Source organism: Haliotis rufescens, unplaced genomic scaffold (genome assembly GCF_023055435.1).
Source record: "Haliotis rufescens isolate VD_foot unplaced genomic scaffold, xgHalRufe1.0.p SCAF_7, whole genome shotgun sequence".
NCBI classification, from domain to species: Eukaryota; Metazoa; Mollusca; class Gastropoda; order Lepetellida; family Haliotidae; genus Haliotis; species Haliotis rufescens.
The window spans coordinates 49,082,284-49,104,453 of record NW_025964361.1 but is presented as its reverse complement, the minus strand read 5'-3'; the positions used below and the strand labels follow the sequence as shown (position 1 = coordinate 49,104,453).

Sequence of the window (22,170 nt, the reverse complement as noted above, 5' to 3'; positions counted from 1 at the left end):
CGTCAAAATCGCATAACTTCATGCGGAAGAGCTCTTTTCATGAATGAAGGGATTTTTTAAAATTCACAATAAAAATATATCATAAAAAAGCAACTTCAATTTGCCTCAAAATCAGGTTCATACGAAGGGGTATCTAGTAATGCAATGTTTGTAATGGCTGCCAATATTCTGATAAAACCACCAAAAAAAAGAAAGCTTAAAATGACAATCAAAGCAAGGAGGAAATGTTTTGAGCAAATCCCGATCCGAATAAAACCACTTGCAAAATGTGATTATCTCCTCTGATCCAATTACTCGAGAAAATTATATTCCCAGTCCAAAAAAGATTCCATCACCAAGATTTGATTGCATAAACAATTACATTGTATGTCATTAGAGCCTTGTGCAAAAATTGGACATGTATTTTGCTTTTCGTGTCGGACATTTACGAAATGAAATTGGCTACGATTTGTGGTCGTAGAACAAGAGAAAGAGAAATCAGTAATTGGTGCAACGTTTTCACAGCAGTCGCAGTAATCAGGGTAATTGCAAATGGTGGCCATGGAAGTGGGAAATTTAATCCAATCTTGGATTCATAAGGATTGATTCCTGTCTCGCAAAGTGAGATAGTCTATTTATCTGCTAAATTAGTATCCCTCGCTTGTTCCCCATTGTGGAGTGTTTGGGGAACGATCAGAAGAATTAGCTCATTATTATTGGCTGCGTTTAGTTTGAGGGGTGCGGGACAACTGGAGTGTGCCGAGAAGATCAACAACTTCAGCTGTGGTACCCATTTGTTGCCTTACTGTGGAATAACACTGAAGTAGGAAGACAGACACGATTGATAACGAGCTCCTCCATGGAGATGACTGCTGGTGTACGATGCAGTCTGTAATATTATAACGAGTGAGTGAGTGAGTGAGTGAGTGAGTGAGTGATCAAATACAACCCCCCCCCCCCCCACCAATATCAAATGGTCAGTTCTCTTACTACTTTATTGAAAGCCACAAGCAGGGTGCGGACAAACTAAGGACAATAACTAAAGTAATTCTGACATTTTAATTTACAATCAGTAGATCCTCACACAGCCAAGGGAGACAACTCTGTACAGCATATATGCAGTATGTCATACACATGCTGGTTTATGTAGGGTATTTTATCTCCAGGGTTTTAAATCTCCATTTTAACAATAGATGTACACTGTCCTTTCATGAAGTGGAAGCAAGCAGTACCTCTAGTAGTTGACTTGTCGCCCGCCGTCACAAATACAACTGGCAACATCTAGTAGAATGACATCTTCCCTCTCCATGTCATAATACTCACGAAAACATCTTAACGCTAGTGAGTGAGTGAGTATGGTTTTACGCCCCTTTTACCAGTATTCCAGCAATATCACGGCAGGGGACACCAGAAATGGGCTTAACACATTGTACCCATGTCGGGAATCGAACCCGGGTCTTCAGGGCGATGAGCGAACGCTTTAACCACTAGGCTACCCGACCGCCCCCATCTTAACGCTAAAAGTCATACACATCGTCATAGTAAACTCTTTTACTGTGATTATACCGAGGGCTCTCACATACAAGACACCATTTGAATGTCGCTCTATGCTGATCACTTCAATTGAGTCATTGTGATCGGTTGTTGATTTCAAGCTCATAAGTGAGAAAAGTTTGTTAGTTTGTTTGTTTGTTTGTTTGTTTGTTTGTTTGTTTGTTTGTTGTTTAATGTTGCATTCAAGCCATATGACAGTCTGTAAATAATCAAGTCTGGACCAGACAATCCATTTGTGATTTGAACACGGACCTTGTAAGGGTCAAGGTCTTAAGCCACAAGGTACTACTCATGTCTTTTTGGCAGTAGGTTTTGTTTGTTTGTTCGTTTGTTGTTCAACGCAGCACTCAGCAATATTACAGCTATATGACAACGGTCTGTAAATAAATGAGTCTGGATCCGACAATCCAGTGAATGACATCATGAGCATCGATCCACGCTTTGAGATACAGTTACACGCATCAACCAAGTCTGCCTGCTGCACCACTCGATCCCATTAGTCTCCTCTTACAAGTTAGTGATAAATTAGATGGATGTCCGACCATCTCAATAAACTGGAGATATATAATACCCTGGATCGCTGAGGATGTCTCCACCAGTAAGTAAATGTTTATTACATCCAGTGTGTAGTTGGAGATGATTAAAAGGTCTGAAAACAGCATTGCTAATTAGCATGGGTCACGTTACAAAGGATTCTGTACAAAAATGGCAGCAATCCTCTGAACATTTTCAACAGTCCTTTATGGAATCAAACAGATTACCAATTACTTTCTAATCAACTCAAACATGTGTCCTTTGAAATATAGCACCTTCTCATAGCTGATCTATATAGCTGAAAAGTCAGGCAAGCTTGTGACATTTACTGTAGAACTAGAAATTAAACAATTCTGGTCTTCATTCAAGGTAGTTTCACCTTCCTCTCAGCCCTGTTTCTGCATACATATCGCCAAATGGCCCTGTTTCAGTATACACATCATCAAAAGGCCCAGTTTCATTGTACACATTGCTAAAGGCCTTGTTTCAGCCTACACATCATCAAAAGGCCCAGTTTCAGTGTATACATTGCCAAATGGCCCTGTTTCAGTATACACATCATCAAAAGGCCTAGTTTCAGTGTATACATTGCCAAATGGCCCTGTTTCAGTATACACATCATCAAAAGGCCCAGTTTCAGTGTATACATTGCTAAAAGGCCTTGTTCCAGCATACAGATCATCAAAAGGCCCAGTTTCAGTGTATACATTGCTAAAAGGCCTTGTTTCAGCATACACATCATCAAAAGGCATAGCTTCAGTGTAGACATCGCTAAAGGCCTTGTTGCAGCATACACATTGCTAAAAGGCCCTGTTTCAGCATACACATGTTGAAAGGCCTTGTTTGAACATACAAATCTTTAAAAGGCCCAGTTGTAGTGTACACATGGCTAAAAGGCCAAATTCAGCATACACATTGCTAAAAGGCCCTGTTTCAGCATACATATTGTTAAAAAGCCCTCTTCCAGCAGATATACAGATATTTTCACAACATTAGCTCACTAAACTGTGATAATTTGTTACATGTTAAAGGTCCCCTTTGGGAAAATAAAAATTCACATTTTCCTGTATATGTGCTTTATCATTATCTTTATGTTCTCAAAGCCGTATTTGTTAAAGAATGCCCGTTGTAGCAGTCTGGCACCATGGTTCCTGGAATACCAGACAGTTTGATTGGGTCGCTCTCAGACTGCCTCCTTGTAATTGATTGGCTACCAACACTGTAGTCCACGATACACACACACCAGCCTAGAGGCTCCACACCAATTGTGTGGTTCGGACTTTCTAGCCCTCCCTAATATGTCTGTACAGACCCAGGAATTGTAATGAGCCTTTGATTCAAGAACTATTTGTTTGCCATGATGCCTCTGTATGTCAGTGGTAGGAGGTAAGGACCCTGTGGCTCCCAAACAGTATCTGCCGGTTTAGGCCAGTCCAGTACTGCCTTGCCTTAATGAAGAATATATCCTCAATTTTTTTTAAGTATTTTGTTCTGCTAAACATGTTAAATGTATGATTCTCTTAACTTTTATTGAACATTTTCGAAAGCCTTTGGAGACAAATAAAAAAAAGAGGAGCTTATAGATACCAAGTGTTTAAATAAGGTACCAGGTATGCATAAATATCGAGGTACTAAATGAAGCAAATGTTTTCTTCAAAATTGACCACTAAAGAGGCAGAAGGATTGTAACACTATAGAGGAAGACGGATTGTAACACTATAGAGGAAGAAGGATTGTAACACTATAGAGGAAGAAGGATTGCAACACTATAGAGGAAGAAGGATTGTAACACTATAGAGGCAGGAGGATAGTAACACTATGGAGGCAGAAGGATTGTAACATTATAGAGGCAGAAGGATTGTAAGACTATAGAGGCAGAAGGATTGTAAGACTATAGAGGCAGAAGGATTGTAACATTATGGAGGCAGAAGGATTGTAACATAGAGGCAGAAGGATTGTAACACTATCAAGGCAGAAGGATTGTAACACTATAGAGGCAGAAGGATTGTAACATTATCAAGGCAGAAGGATTGTAACACTATAGAGGCAGAAGGATTTTATATTCTAGAGATAGGAGGGTCTAACTAAAACAAGTATGAAAAGTTTTGTTCCTGAACTGAAATAATCATGGACATTTTGCCAGATATCTCAGGCTTTGTCCCCAATTGTATATTTAGACCAATACAATACATATACGCTTGGTATTTCCTACACACTGGTACTGAGACAAAGTTACACATCATACAATGCAAAAAGGCAATATTAATCCCCCCTAAACAAATTCCAGCGACAGTTAAAGATCCTCTAGATGTTATCACAAGTCTCGAGTATCAGGAATGTACGCTCCCCGATAAGACAAACACAAATTATACACTACGGCAAGTGTATCACTGTCTTCTGATTGGGCCAAGCTCTGGCAATATCCTCTATGTAACTATTTTCGCGTGATAGACTCTTCTTTGAAATGCGTGGTTCACAAACACTTTAACACCTGGCACACTTCTAAGTTACACAGAATTAAGATATACTAGATGCTTGCAAGGGGACATAACTCAGGCTGCGGTGACATCGTGTAAAGACAGACGGGTGGTTAGAGCACGGTGTGCTTGATAGATGGAGGAGAGAATTAATGCTGGCCATGAGACTGTGATCAGCTGCTTAACTCCGACCCTCGGCCACGATGAAGCACTGATAAGATCTTTAACTTATCTTGTCTGGGTATCAAAATGTGAAGTCACGCTTAACATCCGCACAATGGGCAGCATTGTTCTGGGCGGTGGCTGAGACCAATCACATGGCGTAAGAAATCACTGGCGTTGCGTCTAGCGGAACTGATAGGCCTTTTGTATGACAAATTGTCTGTAAATTGTCGCACACACAATCACACGTACTGAGAGAACAGGGCTGATGTTATCGGTGAGCTGAGGTTCTCTGTTGCATTTCAGCAGGTCGGGTGGACTGTCATTCCAGTTTTTTCATCCACTGTAACAATGATCTGCGACAATGTTCTGGAGAGAAGCTCAGGCATGGGTGCAGAAGAGCTACTCCCCACCCCTCGAACACTCATTAATGTCTGTCTTCTGACACAGCCTACATTTAACTTCATTAACTAGCCAATATACTATGACCTTGAGAACATTACTTTTATATCTCTTTCATGAACAATATATTTATTTGGGCTCAAAAACTGTTTTAGTACCTCTTTAAGCTATCACAAACAAACTACACCCACCTATTTGGGTTCTCCGTACTTGGATGTTCTTTTCAATAAAGAATAAACTAATCCATAAAACTATTCCTTCATCCACATGAAACTATTACTTCAATCCATAGGAAACTATTCCTTCATCAACATGAAACTATTACTTCAATCCATAGGAAACTATTCCTTCATCCACAAGAAACTATTACTTCAATCCATAGGAAACTATTTCTTCAATCCACAAGAAACTATTACTTCAATCCACAAGAAGCCATTACTTCAAATCACAAAAAATCATTACTTCAATCCAAAAGAAATAACACTCCATAAGAAACAATTAACCCAACTATTACCAATGTTCACACAGGACACAAAACAGTCAAGACACAACTCCAATAACATACCTACCATCAACAAGATTGGAACCAACTTCTATGAACCAATCCACAAGAAACTATTACTTCAATCTACAAGAAACTAGAAACTATTCCTTCAATCCATAAGAAACCATTCCTTCAATCCATAAGAAACTATTCCTCCAATCCACGAGAAACTAGAAACTATTCCTTCAATCCACAAGAAACTAGAAACTATTACTTCAATCCATAGGAAACTATTTCTTCAATCCACAAGAAACTATTTATTCAATTCACAAGAAACCATTACTTCAATCCACAAGAAACTATTTCTTCAATCTAAAAGAAACTATTACTTCAATCCACAAGAAGCCATTACTTCAAATCACAAAAGCCATTACTTCAATCCAAAAGAAACTATTCCTTCAATCCACGAGAAACTAGAAACTATTCCTTCAATCCACAAGAAACTAGAAACTATTTCTTCAATCCATCAGAAACTATTCCTTCAATCCATAAGAAACCATTCCTTCAATCCATATGAAACTATTCCTCCAATCCACGAGAAACTAGAAACTATTCCTTCAATCCACAAGAAACTAGAAACTATTCCTTCAATCCACGAGAAACTAGAAACTATTTCTTCAATCCATAAGAAACAAGAAACTATTTCTTCAATCCATAAGAAACTATTTCTTCATCCACTTCAATCCACAAGAAACTATTACTTCAATCCACGAGAAACAAGAAACTATTCCTTCAATCCACAAGAAACTAGTAACTATTTCTTCAATCCATAAGAAACTATTCCTTCAATCCATAAGAAACTATTCCTTCAATCCATAAGAAACTATTCCTTCATCCACTTCAATCCACAAGAAACTATTACTTCAATCCACTAGAAACTATTCCTTCAATCCACAAGAAACTAGAAACTATTTCTTCAATCCATAAGAAACAAGAAACTATTTCTTCAATCCATAAGAAACTATTTCTTCATCCACTTCAATCCACAAGAAACTATTACTTCAATCCACGAGAAACTAGAAACTATTCCTTCAATCCACAAGAAACTAGAAACTATTTCTTCAATCCATAAGAAACTATTCCTTCAATCCATAAGAAACTATTCCTTCAATCCACAAGAAACTATTCCTTCAATCCACAAGAAACTATGTTTTCAATCCATAAGAAACTATTCCTTCATTCCACAAGAAACTATTACTTTTCATTCTAATTCCTTTTTCCCCATGTTAAATATAGGGTATGGTTATCCATCAACAGTGTGAAATACCCACACTGGAATCTCTGTGATATATGCCTTACATTCACCACAGCAGTTCAGTCGACAAGCAACTACAGTGATTACCCTTTGATTCACAGAAAGCTTCATATTTATTACCCACAGGCTTAGAAATAACCGAGGTCATAAATATCGCATGAGCACTATGGCAAATATCACTTCATGCACGTGCACCAGTGTATTGCTTATATCATCCGGATGGCATTGTTGGCGTTAGTAATGGAACGATACACCGATGCATCGCTGGATCATGATTTTTCACTTATCGCTAAAAGTATGGATCACACTCATACACTCAGTTAAAAATATCGATTCTTACCTTAAATGTTATACTGAAATACTGTAATATACTAACTGTTACACCAAGTATTAATTAGCAGTGAAAATTAGTAATGAAAACATTAAATATTTTCATTCATTGCACCATACTTGACACTGCCAACTGTAAATCGTTAGTGTGTCAGGTATTTGGCCATCTCGTAGATAGAAAGATGGTTTACACACCACAGATAAGATAACTTTTAGCAACTGAGTTTTTACTCTAGGGTTTCTATTTTAATTGGGTTATTACATTTTTCATTGGGTAACCAATATTTTTTTACTCATGTATTCATCAATCTATTGGTTTTTCCCCAAATTAGTCAACATTTTAAGATTTAAAAAGAAATGAAATAATGTTTTAGATGTGTATAGTTCTAAATAAATAGGCTTGACCCGAAAAGTAAAGTAGCTCGTAATTGTGTTTTGGAAATTAGCTCCACTTTCACATGCTGAACTGAAAAAGCTTCATTGGGAATTTACACAAACTGTTTTTATTCATTTGAGTTTTTCATTTAATGCATGCGTTTTTGTATACAAGTTTATTGTAAGTAATTGGGTTTTGAAATTTTTGGGGGGTATTTTAAGCAAATACCGTGCTTATCTAAAAAAGATCCATCAAAAAAAGGTTTTACAATTTTCTTAAAGCCCTTTCATCCTGACATTATAGAATCCTTCAGCTGCACGCTGTATCAGATCTCACACAATATCAAATTCAGACTCTCACTCTGACATGGTCTGCGTCAAATGATATTGACATTTATTGAATCTACCCCGTGGTTAGAACTGGCCCCCTGCAACCTTAGCCGGTCATAAGAGGCGACTTAATGGACCTGGGAGTTAGGCTCAGTGACTTGGGTGATTGCGTGTCATTGTAACCCAACACAGTGGATAAAGCCTCATAATATCAATCACTAGATTGACAGGCAGCTGTCATATAGCCGGAATATTGCTGCGTACAGCGAAAAGCAAACCAAATTAAAAAAAGAAACCCTCTAAATTGTAAGAAGCATTTTATCAAAATGACTTAAAATACACATGTCCCAAGACGGCTTCGTTTCCTTAATATCCGCACTCGCTGACTTTCTGATAGTGTGTCTCACCTGACTGAGGTAGGTTAACGAGATTTACCTGGTGGCTCTACCACACACCTACTTGTAACCAAATGCCTCGGAATTTCAGCCAGGTTCCATTCAGCTGCATTACGATCCACACAAAGTCAGGACATAATCTAATTAATCTTGCCATGGCACTAAAGAGTGATGGCATCCAGAAGAGGGAATAACACACACCTCCTGTGTTACCTGACCAGGCCCATGAGAACTAATCACTACTTACCTGTGCAAACACATCGGACAGCCCTAGGGCACCAGCAATCAAAATATTGGCATATCATATTAACATGATTTGTGGGTACAGGTTCCAATCCAATTACCACGAGATAGACACTGAGCTGTGGAGATACATCAGGTCTTATTGCCTCATTGCAGAACAATGGCTGGTTCACTTGTTAGCTATTATTTAGTTTCAACTGATACAGAATACAAAGTAGACACATCTGATGGATAACAACTTCTTTATTTTAGTGTAATAGTGATGATTGGTATAGATCCTTATACTGTTGTCAATCAAGGCTGGACAATGAATATTTAGCTATATTCCATCAATATCATGGCGGGGACACCAAAAACGGGCTTCACACATTGTACCCATGTCGGGAATCGAACCTGTGTCTTCAGTGTGACGAGCAAACACTTTAACCACTAGGCTACCCAACCACCCTGGTGAGTGAGTGAGTGAGTGAGTGAGTGAGTGAGTGAGTGAGTGAGTGAGTGAGTGAGTGAGAGTGAGTGAGTATTGTTTTACGCCACTTTTAACAATATTCAAGCAATATCACGACGGGGGACACCAGAAATGGGCTTCACACATTGTACCCATGTAGGGAATCAAACCTGTGTCTTCAGCGTGACAAGCAAACACTTTAACCACTAGGCTACCCCACCACCCTGCTGAATAATGAACATGGTACAGAATATATATGGTAGGTGGAGAATTAACAGTAACAATTGCATACATGAGAGAGATTAACATGAGAAGATTAAATAATAACAACAGAAGGATAAAACTCTAATACCATGATGGACACAGAACACAGGATGAGGAAGACAAGAGACAAGAAGCAATAAAACAGGACTAAGCATACATAGGTAGGTGATACCACGTTCATTATTCAGCCTTGCTTGACAACAGTATAAGGATCTATACCGAAACATCGCCATTACAGTAAAATAAAGAAAATGTTATCCATAAATTGTGTCTACTTCGTCATATGTCAACTACTAAGTATACCTATTAAACAATTGATAGCGACTACATGGAGATCTAATCCATGTGTCTTTTCACATTGGGTATCTACTCCCTTGTTTTCAATCTAATTGGGTGTTTGTATTTTTCACTCCCTTAAATTTGATCAGTTTGGTATTTTTTAATCAACATTTTGTTTCAAAGCTAAAACTTCAGTACCAAGAACTATATTATACTGCAAACAGCATCACGAGTCATTATTAAAACAGTAAGTTACAGATTTTCCCCCTGCGACATGAATTTGAGCACTCAATCATTATTTCAACTAAATAGGATATAACGTGACAAGGCTAGAACTCCTAACACTGATCTAGATCTAATGACCAGCAAGCAAGAGGTTTTGGTTTGTTTGTTTGTTGTTTAACGTCGCACTCAACAATATTCCAGCTATATGACAGCGGCCTGTAAATAATTGAGTCTGGACTAGACATATGACATCATGAGCATCAATCTACGCCATTGGGAAATGATGACAAGCATCAACCAAGTGACCTGACCACCTGATCCCGTTAGTCGCCTCTTATGACAAGCAAGAAAGAGGTAGCGCTTCAATGTACTAGACACTGCAGTAGAGTACACTATTTCTGATTATTTTAGATTTGATCAGGAAATGCAACTAGTCGGAAAACACATGGAAAATAGAAATAGTCGGTACACACGTTGAAAATACAAATAGTTGGTACACACGTTGAAAATACTAATAGTCAGACACACGTTGAAAATACAAATAGTCAGTACACACGTTGAAAATAGAAATAGTCGGTACACATGTTGAAAATAGAAATAGTCGGTACACACGTTGAAAATACTAATAGTCGGTACACACGTTGAAAATACAAATAGTCAGTATACACGTTGAAAATACAAATAGTCGGTACACACGTTGAAAATACAAATAGTCGGTACACACGTTGAAAATACAAATAGTCGGTACACACGTTGAAAATACAAATAGTGCCCCATGAGCTACTCGCGAGACACCCTTCCCTACTCCACGAAGTACACCCCTATTCCCTCCCCCCCCCCCCCCCCCCCACCATGACATCCCCATCCCCACAAAAACTCCTACTCTACACACCTTTACCTCCAAACAATTTCTTTACATATGGAGAACAACCTCATCACGAAAGGACACACTTTAAATACCGCAACAAATAGTTGGATTCTCCAGTCTTGATGGATGAGGCATTAAAAAATGCAACTGAATATTTCTTGCAGGGATTAAAAAAGATCTGACAAACTGTGCTTCACTTTTACCAGTTTTTGTCATCTGCATGCAATCAGGATACGATGACATGCATCAACCTCGTCAGCGAGCCTGACCACCAGACTCCCTTAGTCGCCTCTTACAACAAGCATAGTCGCCTTATACGGCAAACATGGGCTGCTGAAGACCTATTCTACCCCGAATCTTTACGGGTCCAAAATATTTAATTTTCCAATTAATCAATACACTGATATATCGTGATACTTCTGTGTCAATATATCAATATCTAAAATTTTTAATATGTAATGAGTCAGCTATAACTTCTCCAAAACCGACGGCTCATAAACGGTGCTACCCATGGCTCAATGTAGCCTGGTACAGTGGTCTTGCACCATGTACACAGAAAGATATGTAATAACAAACTATGATCATGTGACATTTGCAGCCATTCACAATTATTACGTCAAAATCTATCTCACTTGAACTTACAGGATGTGGCATGAAAAAATGAAACTGAATATTTCTTGTAGGGATTAATCTGACAAACCAGTTTTTTTCATGTGTACTTATCAGCATTTGAAACAAAACCCTACATAAAGTGTGATACAGAGCTTCAGCATGTTCAGACAATTTTTTGAACAATTAAGTTTTTACTCTAGGATTTCAATTTTTATTTGGTTACTACATTTTTCATTAGGTAACCAATATTTTTCACTCATCTATTTATCAATCTATTGGGTTGTTCCCAAATTTAGTGAACATTTTAAGACTTAAAAAAAAATGAAATAATGTTTTAGATGTATATAAATGTTCTAAATATACAGGCTTGACTAGGAAAGTAAATTAGCTCTTAATTGTGTTCCAGAATTAGCTCCTTTGTATGTATGCTGGAAAAGCTTCATTGGGTATTTACGCATGCTGTTTTTATACATTTGAGTTTTTCATTTATTGCATGCGTTTCTGTACACAAGTTAATTGGAAGTAATTGGGTTTTGAATATTTTTTGGCGGTATTTTATGCAAATACACTGCTTATCTGTAGCTCTGGTAATACCTCAAACATGTGTAAGAAGATGAGATGGGTAAAAAACACAAACATATTCATGTGTGGCTTTGTCTTGAAGTTCAAAGTAGTAAATAAGTTGCAATATATTCTCTTTCAACTCAGAGACCACGTCGTCTAACAGTGACCAAAGTAGTCGAAAATTGATAATCCACTTTCTCAAGAAGCCACCCTGTCTAAGATGCTTCAATTCCTGATATCAATCACTGGATTGTCTAGTCCAGACTCGATTATTTAAAGACCACCGTCATATAGCTGGAATATTGCTGAGTATGCGTTAAATAACAAACAAACAAATAAACAAACAATTGACTGAGCTGAGTTGTGTCCCTAATGACAACCCTGCTATATAAGTACACAGTAGATATGTGGGTTATACAACAGTGAGACAACACACTGGTCAGCCACCACCTGATACATATCTCAATACTGACCCCTGTTACATCGGTTCACAGCAGATATGTGTTATTGTTTGTTTGTTGTTATATTCCAGCTATATGACGTCAGTCTGTAAATAATCTAGTCTGGACCATACAATGGGATACGATGACACGCATCAATCAAGTCAGCAGGCCTAGCCACCCAATCTGTTTAGTCGCCTCTTACGACAAGCATAATCGCCTTTTACGGCAAGCATGTGTTTCTGAAGACCTATTCTACCCGGATCTTCATGGGGTTATCTGTGTTATACAACAGTGAGACGAAACACTGGTCAGCCACTGGTCAGCCACCATCTGACATCCCCACGCAGGCGGTATACACGTCAATACAGGCTAGTTCTACATTTAAGACAAAAGCTGGCACGCCAGACAGGGGCCGATAAAATTCCATCAAACTGATTGATTCTGTAAGCATATGCACTTTCCAACTCTCATAAAGCTGTCCTGATATTCCCATTGCTGCTGCCAAAACTACGGGGAAATCATGGTGAGTTCTGCCTACACTGATAAATTGGCACCATCAACTTCTGAATAATGGGACGAGGCTTAATACACAAATAAGCGAGGAACTGTTGGCCGAAGACATTTAAATTCAAATCACAAATAAAATAGTTCCATTTGCTGTCGAATTTCCTCGTAATGTAGATGTGGGAATGTGGGTGATTTCAGTTGAAGTCTACAGGGAACTTGTTAAAAAATTGAAATATTTTTTTCTGTTTAGTCTGGAGCATGTAGTGAGTATGTACGAAAGACGAGTCTGGTTCTATGGACCAGCCCATGCAGAGCACAATCCCTAAAACCAGCAAGTGATGGAAAAAGTCGCGTGCAATCACATTTAAACCTCCAGGGCAGAAGAGGTATTGATTGCATTTATTTTCGACTCGTACAATTTGTCGATAGAGGTTTTTAGTTACATCCAAGTCTCACCCTCCATTTTTGCGACCATAATTTTTTCCTATCAAGAATCGGAGACTGAATAAGCACTTAAAAATCAGCAAATAAAGCCCAATACACGCACCGTAAAAAACACACTCATAATTCTAATTGTCCCAAACATTAGCCGTACAAATTCAAACACTGAAAAACAGTTATTACCCAGCATGCAGTATGTATCAAGTTAGACACATCTGCAAATATTCTAAATTTGATTTAGCGATGGAGATGATGTTCGACTGTATCGTGCATCCTCGAGGCTGCGGCTAATTGTCTTCAATTACTTGGCTGGATGCACAGCAAACAATACGTTGTGTTTCAAAAGAGCAATTCCTCGGGGGGATATTATATTTTATCTCTTTCTGTCGCCCTCAGACGTTTTTATCCACTTCTTTTAAATTCAAAAGCCTGTGAATACTGGGTAATTATTACACAGCTGTTCTGTTAAAGTCAAAGGGCAAGTGATCGCCAAAAATAACGACACATAATAGATTTTCATGACGAGGATAATTGTGTATCGGGTTCTCTTCTCTTCTGAATCTTCCTGGATCTTAAATCAATTAAATATGTGAAATATGATACCAAACTTGAGACTTTGGAGATTGATGGCTGTCAAACTGGTGACACCAAAAAACGTGTCACAAAGTAAATTTATGTCTGGTTAATGATAGATAATTAGTAAAATTAGATCATATTTTAGGAAGTGTTAAAATATGATAATTAATGATGATTTTTTAAAATAGATTGTTCTCTTGTTAATTATTTTAGAGTTAGAATTTCAACATTGGGAAGTGGACACTGACTGGGCTTGTTAATTATTTCACAGATTAAATTTCAGTATTTGGGAAAATCTCTTGGCATATTTTGTTGCATAGAAACAAAGGATTCCGACTCATTAGGTGGGTGATGTCACTGCATATTGATATTGATGTATCGCTCATTTTTTTATCTGTATTGATACATATTTCCAAATATCAATACTGTAAAACGTGAAATTAATGTGTCTCCAAAAGAATGCGACCGCTGGCTCCTAGCCTAAAATGCGACTCAATATGAATGAGACACCCCCTCCTCTCAAGCATCAATGGATTTATATCTAAACAAAATGTCCTCTGTCAGGTTTACAGGAGAATCCTCACCTTAATCCAACCTTACATTAATCCAATCACACACCAAATAGCACTGCTAATTAGCGCTGAGTAGAGTACTTCGCTAAAACAATACATGCGTCCTGGCTCATGTAGGCCTTTGACGCAGTCGCAAAGAACAAAGACACTGTGTTGGGTGGGTGGCGTCTGTCTGGACTTGCAGGTGTGATCAGTGATGACATAAGTGAGTAGAACTCTTGTCTGGGCCCCAGCACTGACAATTCGCAGGCTGTAATTAGTGCTTGAATGACATTATTTATATACTTGTTAAAAGTGCTGCTCAATAAACAGTGATGTGGAATACATAGTTGTTTGTTTTTAGTGTATGTCTGAGTTGATATTTCTGCTAACCAAAATGTCTTATTGTTGATATAAATGTGATGTTTATTAATGCGAGCATAGACCCCTCGCATTTTTCGCATTGAATTCACGCTCGCGTTAATTCACGATTTACAGTATTCAATTAATAATTCACTGCCACAGAAACAGTTACTTATAATAAGACTACCATGGTTATGATGGGCCAAGAGAAGGCAGAAAATTCAATTCTTAACATGTAATGGATCAGCCAAGATCATATTTAGTATTTAATTGCAAATCTAAAGAGGTCATACACATACATAATATTAAATTTTGTTTGTTTGTTTGTTTGTTTAACACCGCACTCAGCAATATTGCAGCTATATGGCGGCGGTCTGTAAATAATCAAGTCTGGACCAGATAATTCAGTGACTTAAATGATGATCACGCAATTGGGATATGATGACATGCATCGCAAGACTGAATACCCAATCCCTTTAGTCGCAACCTACGACAGGCATAGTTGCCTTTTACGGCAAGCATGGGTTGCTGAAGACCTGTTCTACCCTGGATCTTCACGGGACCAAAATATTCTATCTTCCTATTAATCGATACATTGATATATCGTGATACTTCTCTGTCAATATATCAATATGTAAAATTTTCAATATGTAATCAGTCAGCTATAACTGAGCTTATATCTTCTAAATATATTTAATAACAAACAATGATCATGTGACGTTTGCAGCTATACACAATTACAACAACATCAAAATCTATTCAACTTGAGTGAGTGAGTGAGTTGGGTTTACCGCCGCTTTTAACAGTATTCCAGTTATATCATGGCGTGTCAGCTTTATGTGGGAGGAAGCCGGAAGTGATGCAGGTCTTAGACGTTTACCACTTCGGTGAAACCCATGAGCACCGGTATGGTGCTGACAAACCTAGAAACATAATCGGGGCGAACTGGGATTTGAACCCATTACCATAGGTATCTGGCGTGCCCAAGGGACGCAACTCTGCACAGCGAATTGCAGTGCCTTTGATGACTGGATCACCCGAGCCCCCTATCGCACTTGAACTTACAGCCCTATCCCCCTTTTTTAGTAGCAATATTTTCGATTATTTTTTGTTAAACACTGCAGTTGTCTATATTCCTGTTATATCATGGCAGTCGGTCTGGACCAGACAATCCCGCGATTATAAGCAATGATCCATGCTGTCGGAATACGATGACACACACGATCAACAAAGTCAGACCACCTGATCCAGTAAGTCGCCTCTTACATCCAGCATTATTTCTCGGAGGCAATTCTACCTGGAATCACCATGTAATAATGTCGCAATCATTGAAACAAAGCTAGATATTAACAGATGATATTAGCCACTCCAAAACTCTACCCTTACATCAAGTCTCCTTCAATACCTAACAATGTTTCTCAAAATATCAACAAATCTTTCCTCAGCATGTTAATGTGATTGAACAGTATCATGTGTCACAGTAACAAATTCAATTAACAATGTAATCCCAAATCCTAGTTCCACAACCTTCCCAAATTACTGTTCTCAAGAGTCAGATGCTCGCACACAATTGAGCTTTCTTCGTCCATCAGATCAGTTTGTGAAGGATACCGAGTGATTCCCATGTCATATAAAGGTTATGTCTATTGAGATTAATGAAAAATAATAATAATAAAAAGGTGGGTACTTATATTGCACTAGTCTCCATACAGACGGTGAATGCTCAAAGCGCCAGCCTCTATATAACTTGGTGCATGCTCAAAGAGCAAACATTATTACACCGGTCATTGGATAAGTGTGCACTCGACTTTCATTCTCAGCTCCTTGGGGAAAATACAACCCAAGCTGCCTTGTCAGGCGTTATGAGGTTAACAGTCACATTTCCATCTCATCCCACCGGGTACCCGTCTACAGCATGGTGAACAGAGGCACATTTTGGGGCTCCCTGGGGAAAATACAACCCATGCTGCCTTGTCAGGTGTTATGAGGTTAAGAGCTACATGTGCTTCAGTGTGGGGCAGGACCGAAGCCCTAGAAACTCTCAGGAGTCCCACTGCCTAAATGCGGTCACCCATCCAACAACTATCCGAGACTGACATCACTTAACTTTACCTGATCTGTGACCTGTGCGCTGTGCACCGCTGTGCACAGGACCATGTGACAACACCTCATACCTGTACTGAACTTCAGTTTGTTATCCTTCTTATTATCACTGATTATTTCTAAATAATTATCAAACAATTATGATATGTTTATTCGTCCACAAAATGAGGGAAAAGTAGGCAGGACAAAATGGATGACTTTGCTACCTTTTCACTTGGGACAAATCTGATAAGAAATGGGAAACCTGTCTACAATCTTATACATGTATCTGCCTTAAGAGACCCTAAAGAAGCTTGTAACCATGTTGTTCTTCACTGGCAGCATCATGTAACATGAAGTTACATTCATACAATGAGTCATCATATGATTTTGCGCTATCAGCTAACGCCCCATGCCAATCCTGATTGTATGACAGTCTCAATCTTTGAAAGAATTCTGACAAAAAACGTGATATATATATATATACATTGTTCTATCAAGACGTCATTTCTGGAGATTCTAACATGCGCTCGAAACTTGATGATGTCACATATTGGATGACGTTATTTTTGAGAGGGGAGTGTCTTGTGAGTTGTTCCCAAAAGATGTAGCTCGGCAACACAGATAAACGTGATGGCCGAACGATCGCATCCAAAAGCGGGAGAGATGACAATCGTCATTGGGAGAAAAGGTACAGGTAATTGACGTGAGGATTGCGAGAATATGCGGGAAATACCCACTTGTGCATAAAAAGACCTGTCCAACATGGAAGAGGTCGGATTCTATTCAGGGAGTCATATTATTAAAATACAGGGAAAAAAGGTTGAACCCCTTATGGTTTATTCTCCCTGCAGTGTTTTATTGTACGATAAACAACCCCCACTCGTCCGATATTTCTTATAGTATCTCATATTTATGTCTATATATATTTTTAATACAAACATAGGTTTCTGGGGGTTATATGCTCCAGAATCCCGACAGGGATGCCAAGGACAGGATTGGGGATGACCATGACGCTGACCGGCAGATTCCTCCTCACTCACCTCGACCCCTCTCTGTGTCCTTGATGATGCTGTGGTAGTCTTCCTCCGACTCCTTGCTGGCCTCCTCTGCACTGGACAGACAGCTCGAGGTTGCTATTGGTCGCCATGACAACCAGTTTGGAGTTTTCTTCAAGAGAGAGTTGTTCACTGGAAAAAGAACATTGAAATGACATTACCGGCATATGTCCAGAAAGTAACGAAACATGAGCTCTAGGGATGAAACAATACAGGCTGGTCATGATAGGATACGTATCACAATCAATGGGTCACGATACGATACGTATATATATGTCACATTGCGTGGGAACTTCTTGATTATAACTATTTCAGAGTGGGCTGAAAAGGAAAAGTTAGCTGTAAATGTGGAGTAAATATACTCCTATAGATCATCTGTACTGGTGAATTTGATATATAAGGAATTTGTTCCCCAATATATTGTTCCACAGGAACAAAACTCCTTGTATATCGCTTCCACTAGAACAAAAGTTCAATGGGAACATATTTACCCTCACATCGACACAATCATAGTGGCTATTTTTAGTAGTAATCTTGAAACACAAATTACAACACACTTTGCAATATTTGAATGAAAAAACATTGGGGGATCATTAAACGAGTAGTATGTAATTTATTTTAGCAAGTGTATTGTCTTGTATCGACACGGTAAATAATGTTTCGTATATCACATCATTGTATGAAAAGTTACGATGCATCGTTTGATCCCTAATGAGATCTATAACTTGTGCAACTGCGAGTACAGTCAGAAAACTTTGACGCAGACAAACCTGAACAACACAATGGTGGCACATGGTCCTGTGTACAGGTTACAGAATAGGCGACGTTACGAGGAGAGTACTAGAATGGGTGACCGTGTTTGGCAATTGATGCCTGAGAGTTTCTACGGCTTGGGTCCAACCCCACACTGAAGCACATGTAGTACATGTGATGTCTCCGTAGGCAGTTAACTGTTCACCCATCAGTGAATGAGTTTCCGGTAGGACAAGATGGTAAAGTGATTGTTCACCTTCTAGTGCCTCAAAGGGTTGGGTTGTATACTTGCCAGGGAGCTGAGAAAGATCGAGTGCACAGTGATCCATTGACTGGTGTAATAAAGGTGTCAGTGCATTGTGCATGCTTCAACGGACGGACTATAGTGCATCTATTTATTGTTATTATTATTTTCATTATTTAATGGCTCCATGTCCATAACTTTGGTCACATCATCGGTCATCAATACATCCAGTCACAAACGTAATATGTACTGAATCCCGATACGTACACGTTGTACCTAAAACCTACACGATGTCCTCTAAACTCACATCTATTAGAACCTGTTAACATTAATTTCCACAAGTTTCCACAAGTGAGTAAGTATTATGGGTTTAATGCTGCTTTGAACAGTATTCCAGTTATATGACAGCCTGTCAGCTTAATGTGGGAGGAAAGCCCGAAGTGATGCAGGCCTCAGACGTTTACCACTTTGGTGAAACCCACGAGCTGACAAACCTAGAAAGAAAATCGGGTCGAACCGGGATTCGAACCCACGATCAAAGGTTTCTGGTGTGCCCAAGGGACGCAACTCTGCAGTGAATGAAACCCATGAGCATGACAAGCCAAGACACATAATCAGGGCGAACAGGGATTCAAACCCACGATCATAGGTGTCTCTGCACAGCGAATAAACAACCCTTAAGAGGACGGTAAAGATTACTCTGTTCCATCCTCCTGGGGATCCAAGGGTAGAATTGGTTCCCAGTAACCAATGCTTGTTGAAAGTTTTGACATGGATCTGGTGGTCAGGCTCTTTGACTTGGCTGATTGCAGACATAAATGGCATGGTGTTTTCAGTCCTCGGTGTACCTGGGCCCCGTTTCACAAAGCGATCTTAGGGCTAAGTTGATTGTAACTCACAAAGTATGCGATCTTAAATTTTTGTTACGATCGGCCGCCCGTTCCACAAAGCAATCTTAACTAAGAGAGTTGTAAGTTAAGATCAAAATGCTAAGTTGCTATGGACCAACTTAGGATTGCTAAAATCGATCTTAAATATAGTACCATAACAAAAAAGATGGCGACTTTTATTATGGTGTGCAAGGAAATGCGTCGTCTGCTAAACATGACCAAGGGAGGCCACTCTAAGGGAAACTTTTGTATCTTCATGGCTGATGATTCCGATCTTTGTTAAGATCGGCTACTTAAGAACTTGTAAAGTTACAATCACCCTAAGATCGCTTAATGGAACGCTTGTAAACTTTAGCTAAGACAATTTTAAAATCGACGTAAGTCTCTAAGATTGATTGTAGTTACGATTGCTTTGTCTAGACTTGATTTTTTACAGGCCATCAATGAGTCGGCTGTGATATAGCTGGAATATTACTGACTGCGACATTAAAGAGCATATTCGCTCACTCACACCATGCCATGAACATGGACCACACACACACAGGAGCATGTAACTAATAATATTTTATACCAACAAACTCACAGACTAGGCCTTCACCTGTGAGCATATGGTATAGAATATTAGTTACATGGTCCTGAGCAATACACAATATATGTACACACAGAACATGCGTTAAATATCATAAAAATAGTTGTGACGTATACTACAGTATATTTTTACTGGATACACAAGAGTTCTGAAGCCGATGTTAGTCTGCACTATTCCAAGTTTTACCTAATATGATAGTCCTGCACCATGACCGTGGAATATATTTATTTTATGAAAAAATAACAATCTAGAAATGCATACAAAAGCAAGTCTAGCCAGCTCAAGCTAGCTCTATTCCACAGCAATAGGGAATTTTTTTATTTTTAGAGTCAAGAAGGATATTGTGTAATATAAGATTTCAGAGACTAAATGTTAGTCTACTAATATGATTACATGTGGTCTTGTCACATTGTTGGTCCTCTAAAGAAGCTGGTGATACTGAAGTGATATTCGGCTGCTTCGTTAACAAGTATACACTATGCAATCTGCGATCTAGGTCTGCACTACACCATACCATCCAAGGACAAGATGAAAAGCAAAATATACTGATTTGAATGTGTTTCATCATGTTTTGGTCGATACACAGTAAATTTGATGACATTTTAACGGTTGAAACTGTCATACCTGTGCAGATATGTTTTGTTCGTGTTGTTTGCCTTAACTGCTGACCAAACAGCCTCACGGTGCTGTGGCGACAGTGTTTTAACGCCAAGATCGACCGAGTTTGCCGACACACACATGATCTTATGGAGGCTGCCATGTTGGAAAGGTCAAATGCTTCCAGCCAATCACCGACAGCGACACAACTCCGCTAGTCCAAGCAGCTGTGGTTATTTTAGCTCCAAACGTTTGCTTCACGTGATTTACCATACTTGCTCTTTTACAGTGGAAGTTATGACTAAACCAAACATGTATTTATCTTATTGTTTTGTCCTAAATTTAGTCTTTGGGTTATTATTGGAAATATGCAGTTACATGCATTTTTTATTTATCCAGAAACCCACTTTGCTAAGAAACGAGTTATACATAAAGAGGGTAGTTGGGGTATCTTTTTAAATACTGTTACGTCATCGAGTGACCTGACTAAATCGATAAATTCATGAGTGTCGCAGCCACGGGCGAAATGTAATTTTTTCAGGTCATGTGAACATTTCAGGAATTATACGTTATCCCTCTTGATAACCAAAAGAAAATTTCACCTGAGTTTTAAATGTTTATTTCAAGTCTTTGAAAGGCATTTAGAAGTGATACACATAAGGAAGATAATTCATGGATGTCAACTTCTTTAATTATTATGAGGAACATAATGTTTCGGAATAAATGCCTACTACTCCTTCATCAGGGGACCCGTGAAGATCCGGGGTAGAATAGGTCTTCAGCAACCCATGCTTGCCATAAAAGGCGACTATGCCTGTCGTAAGATGCGACTAACGGGATCGGGTGGTCAGGCTCGCTGACTTGGCTGATGCATGTCATCGATCCCAATTGCGTGGATCGATGCTCATGATGTCAATCACTGGATTGTCTGGTCCAGACTCAGTTATTTACAGGCCGCCGTCATATAGGTGTAATATTGCCGAGTGCGGCGTTAAACAACCAACCAAACAAACAAAAAACAAATCCTTCATCAGGTGAATAAATGCTATGAGGCCGATAGCATAAATATGTACATGTAAGAACAATAAAAGAATTAGATAACAAAAGGTGGTAACTTAACAAGTGAGACCATAAGATAATTGGCGCTGATAGGTGATTAGCAATAGACAATGGAAGCCAACACTTTACAGTAATTAGCGCGAGTAGTTATGGACAACTGGAAGCCAGGATTTACAT

At 38.8% G+C, this 22,170-nt stretch overlaps 1 protein-coding gene across 1 annotated transcript in view; it reads right to left on the bottom strand.

Annotated features, from left to right (window-relative positions):
• LOC124110463 (heat shock protein 75 kDa, mitochondrial-like) overlaps positions 1-21,112 on the bottom strand; it is a 91,869-nt gene extending 70,757 nt beyond the window's left edge. The window contains exons 1-2 of the mRNA XM_046469842.2: positions 20,962-21,112; positions 17,847-17,993 (exon numbers count right to left, since the gene is read on the bottom strand). Of these exons, the coding sequence (XP_046325798.2) occupies positions 17,847-17,993; positions 20,962-21,097 (283 nt within the window). The 5' untranslated portion in view covers positions 21,098-21,112. The remainder of the gene's footprint in view (positions 1-17,846; positions 17,994-20,961) is intronic.
• Between the last annotated feature and the right edge of the window lie 1,058 nt (positions 21,113-22,170).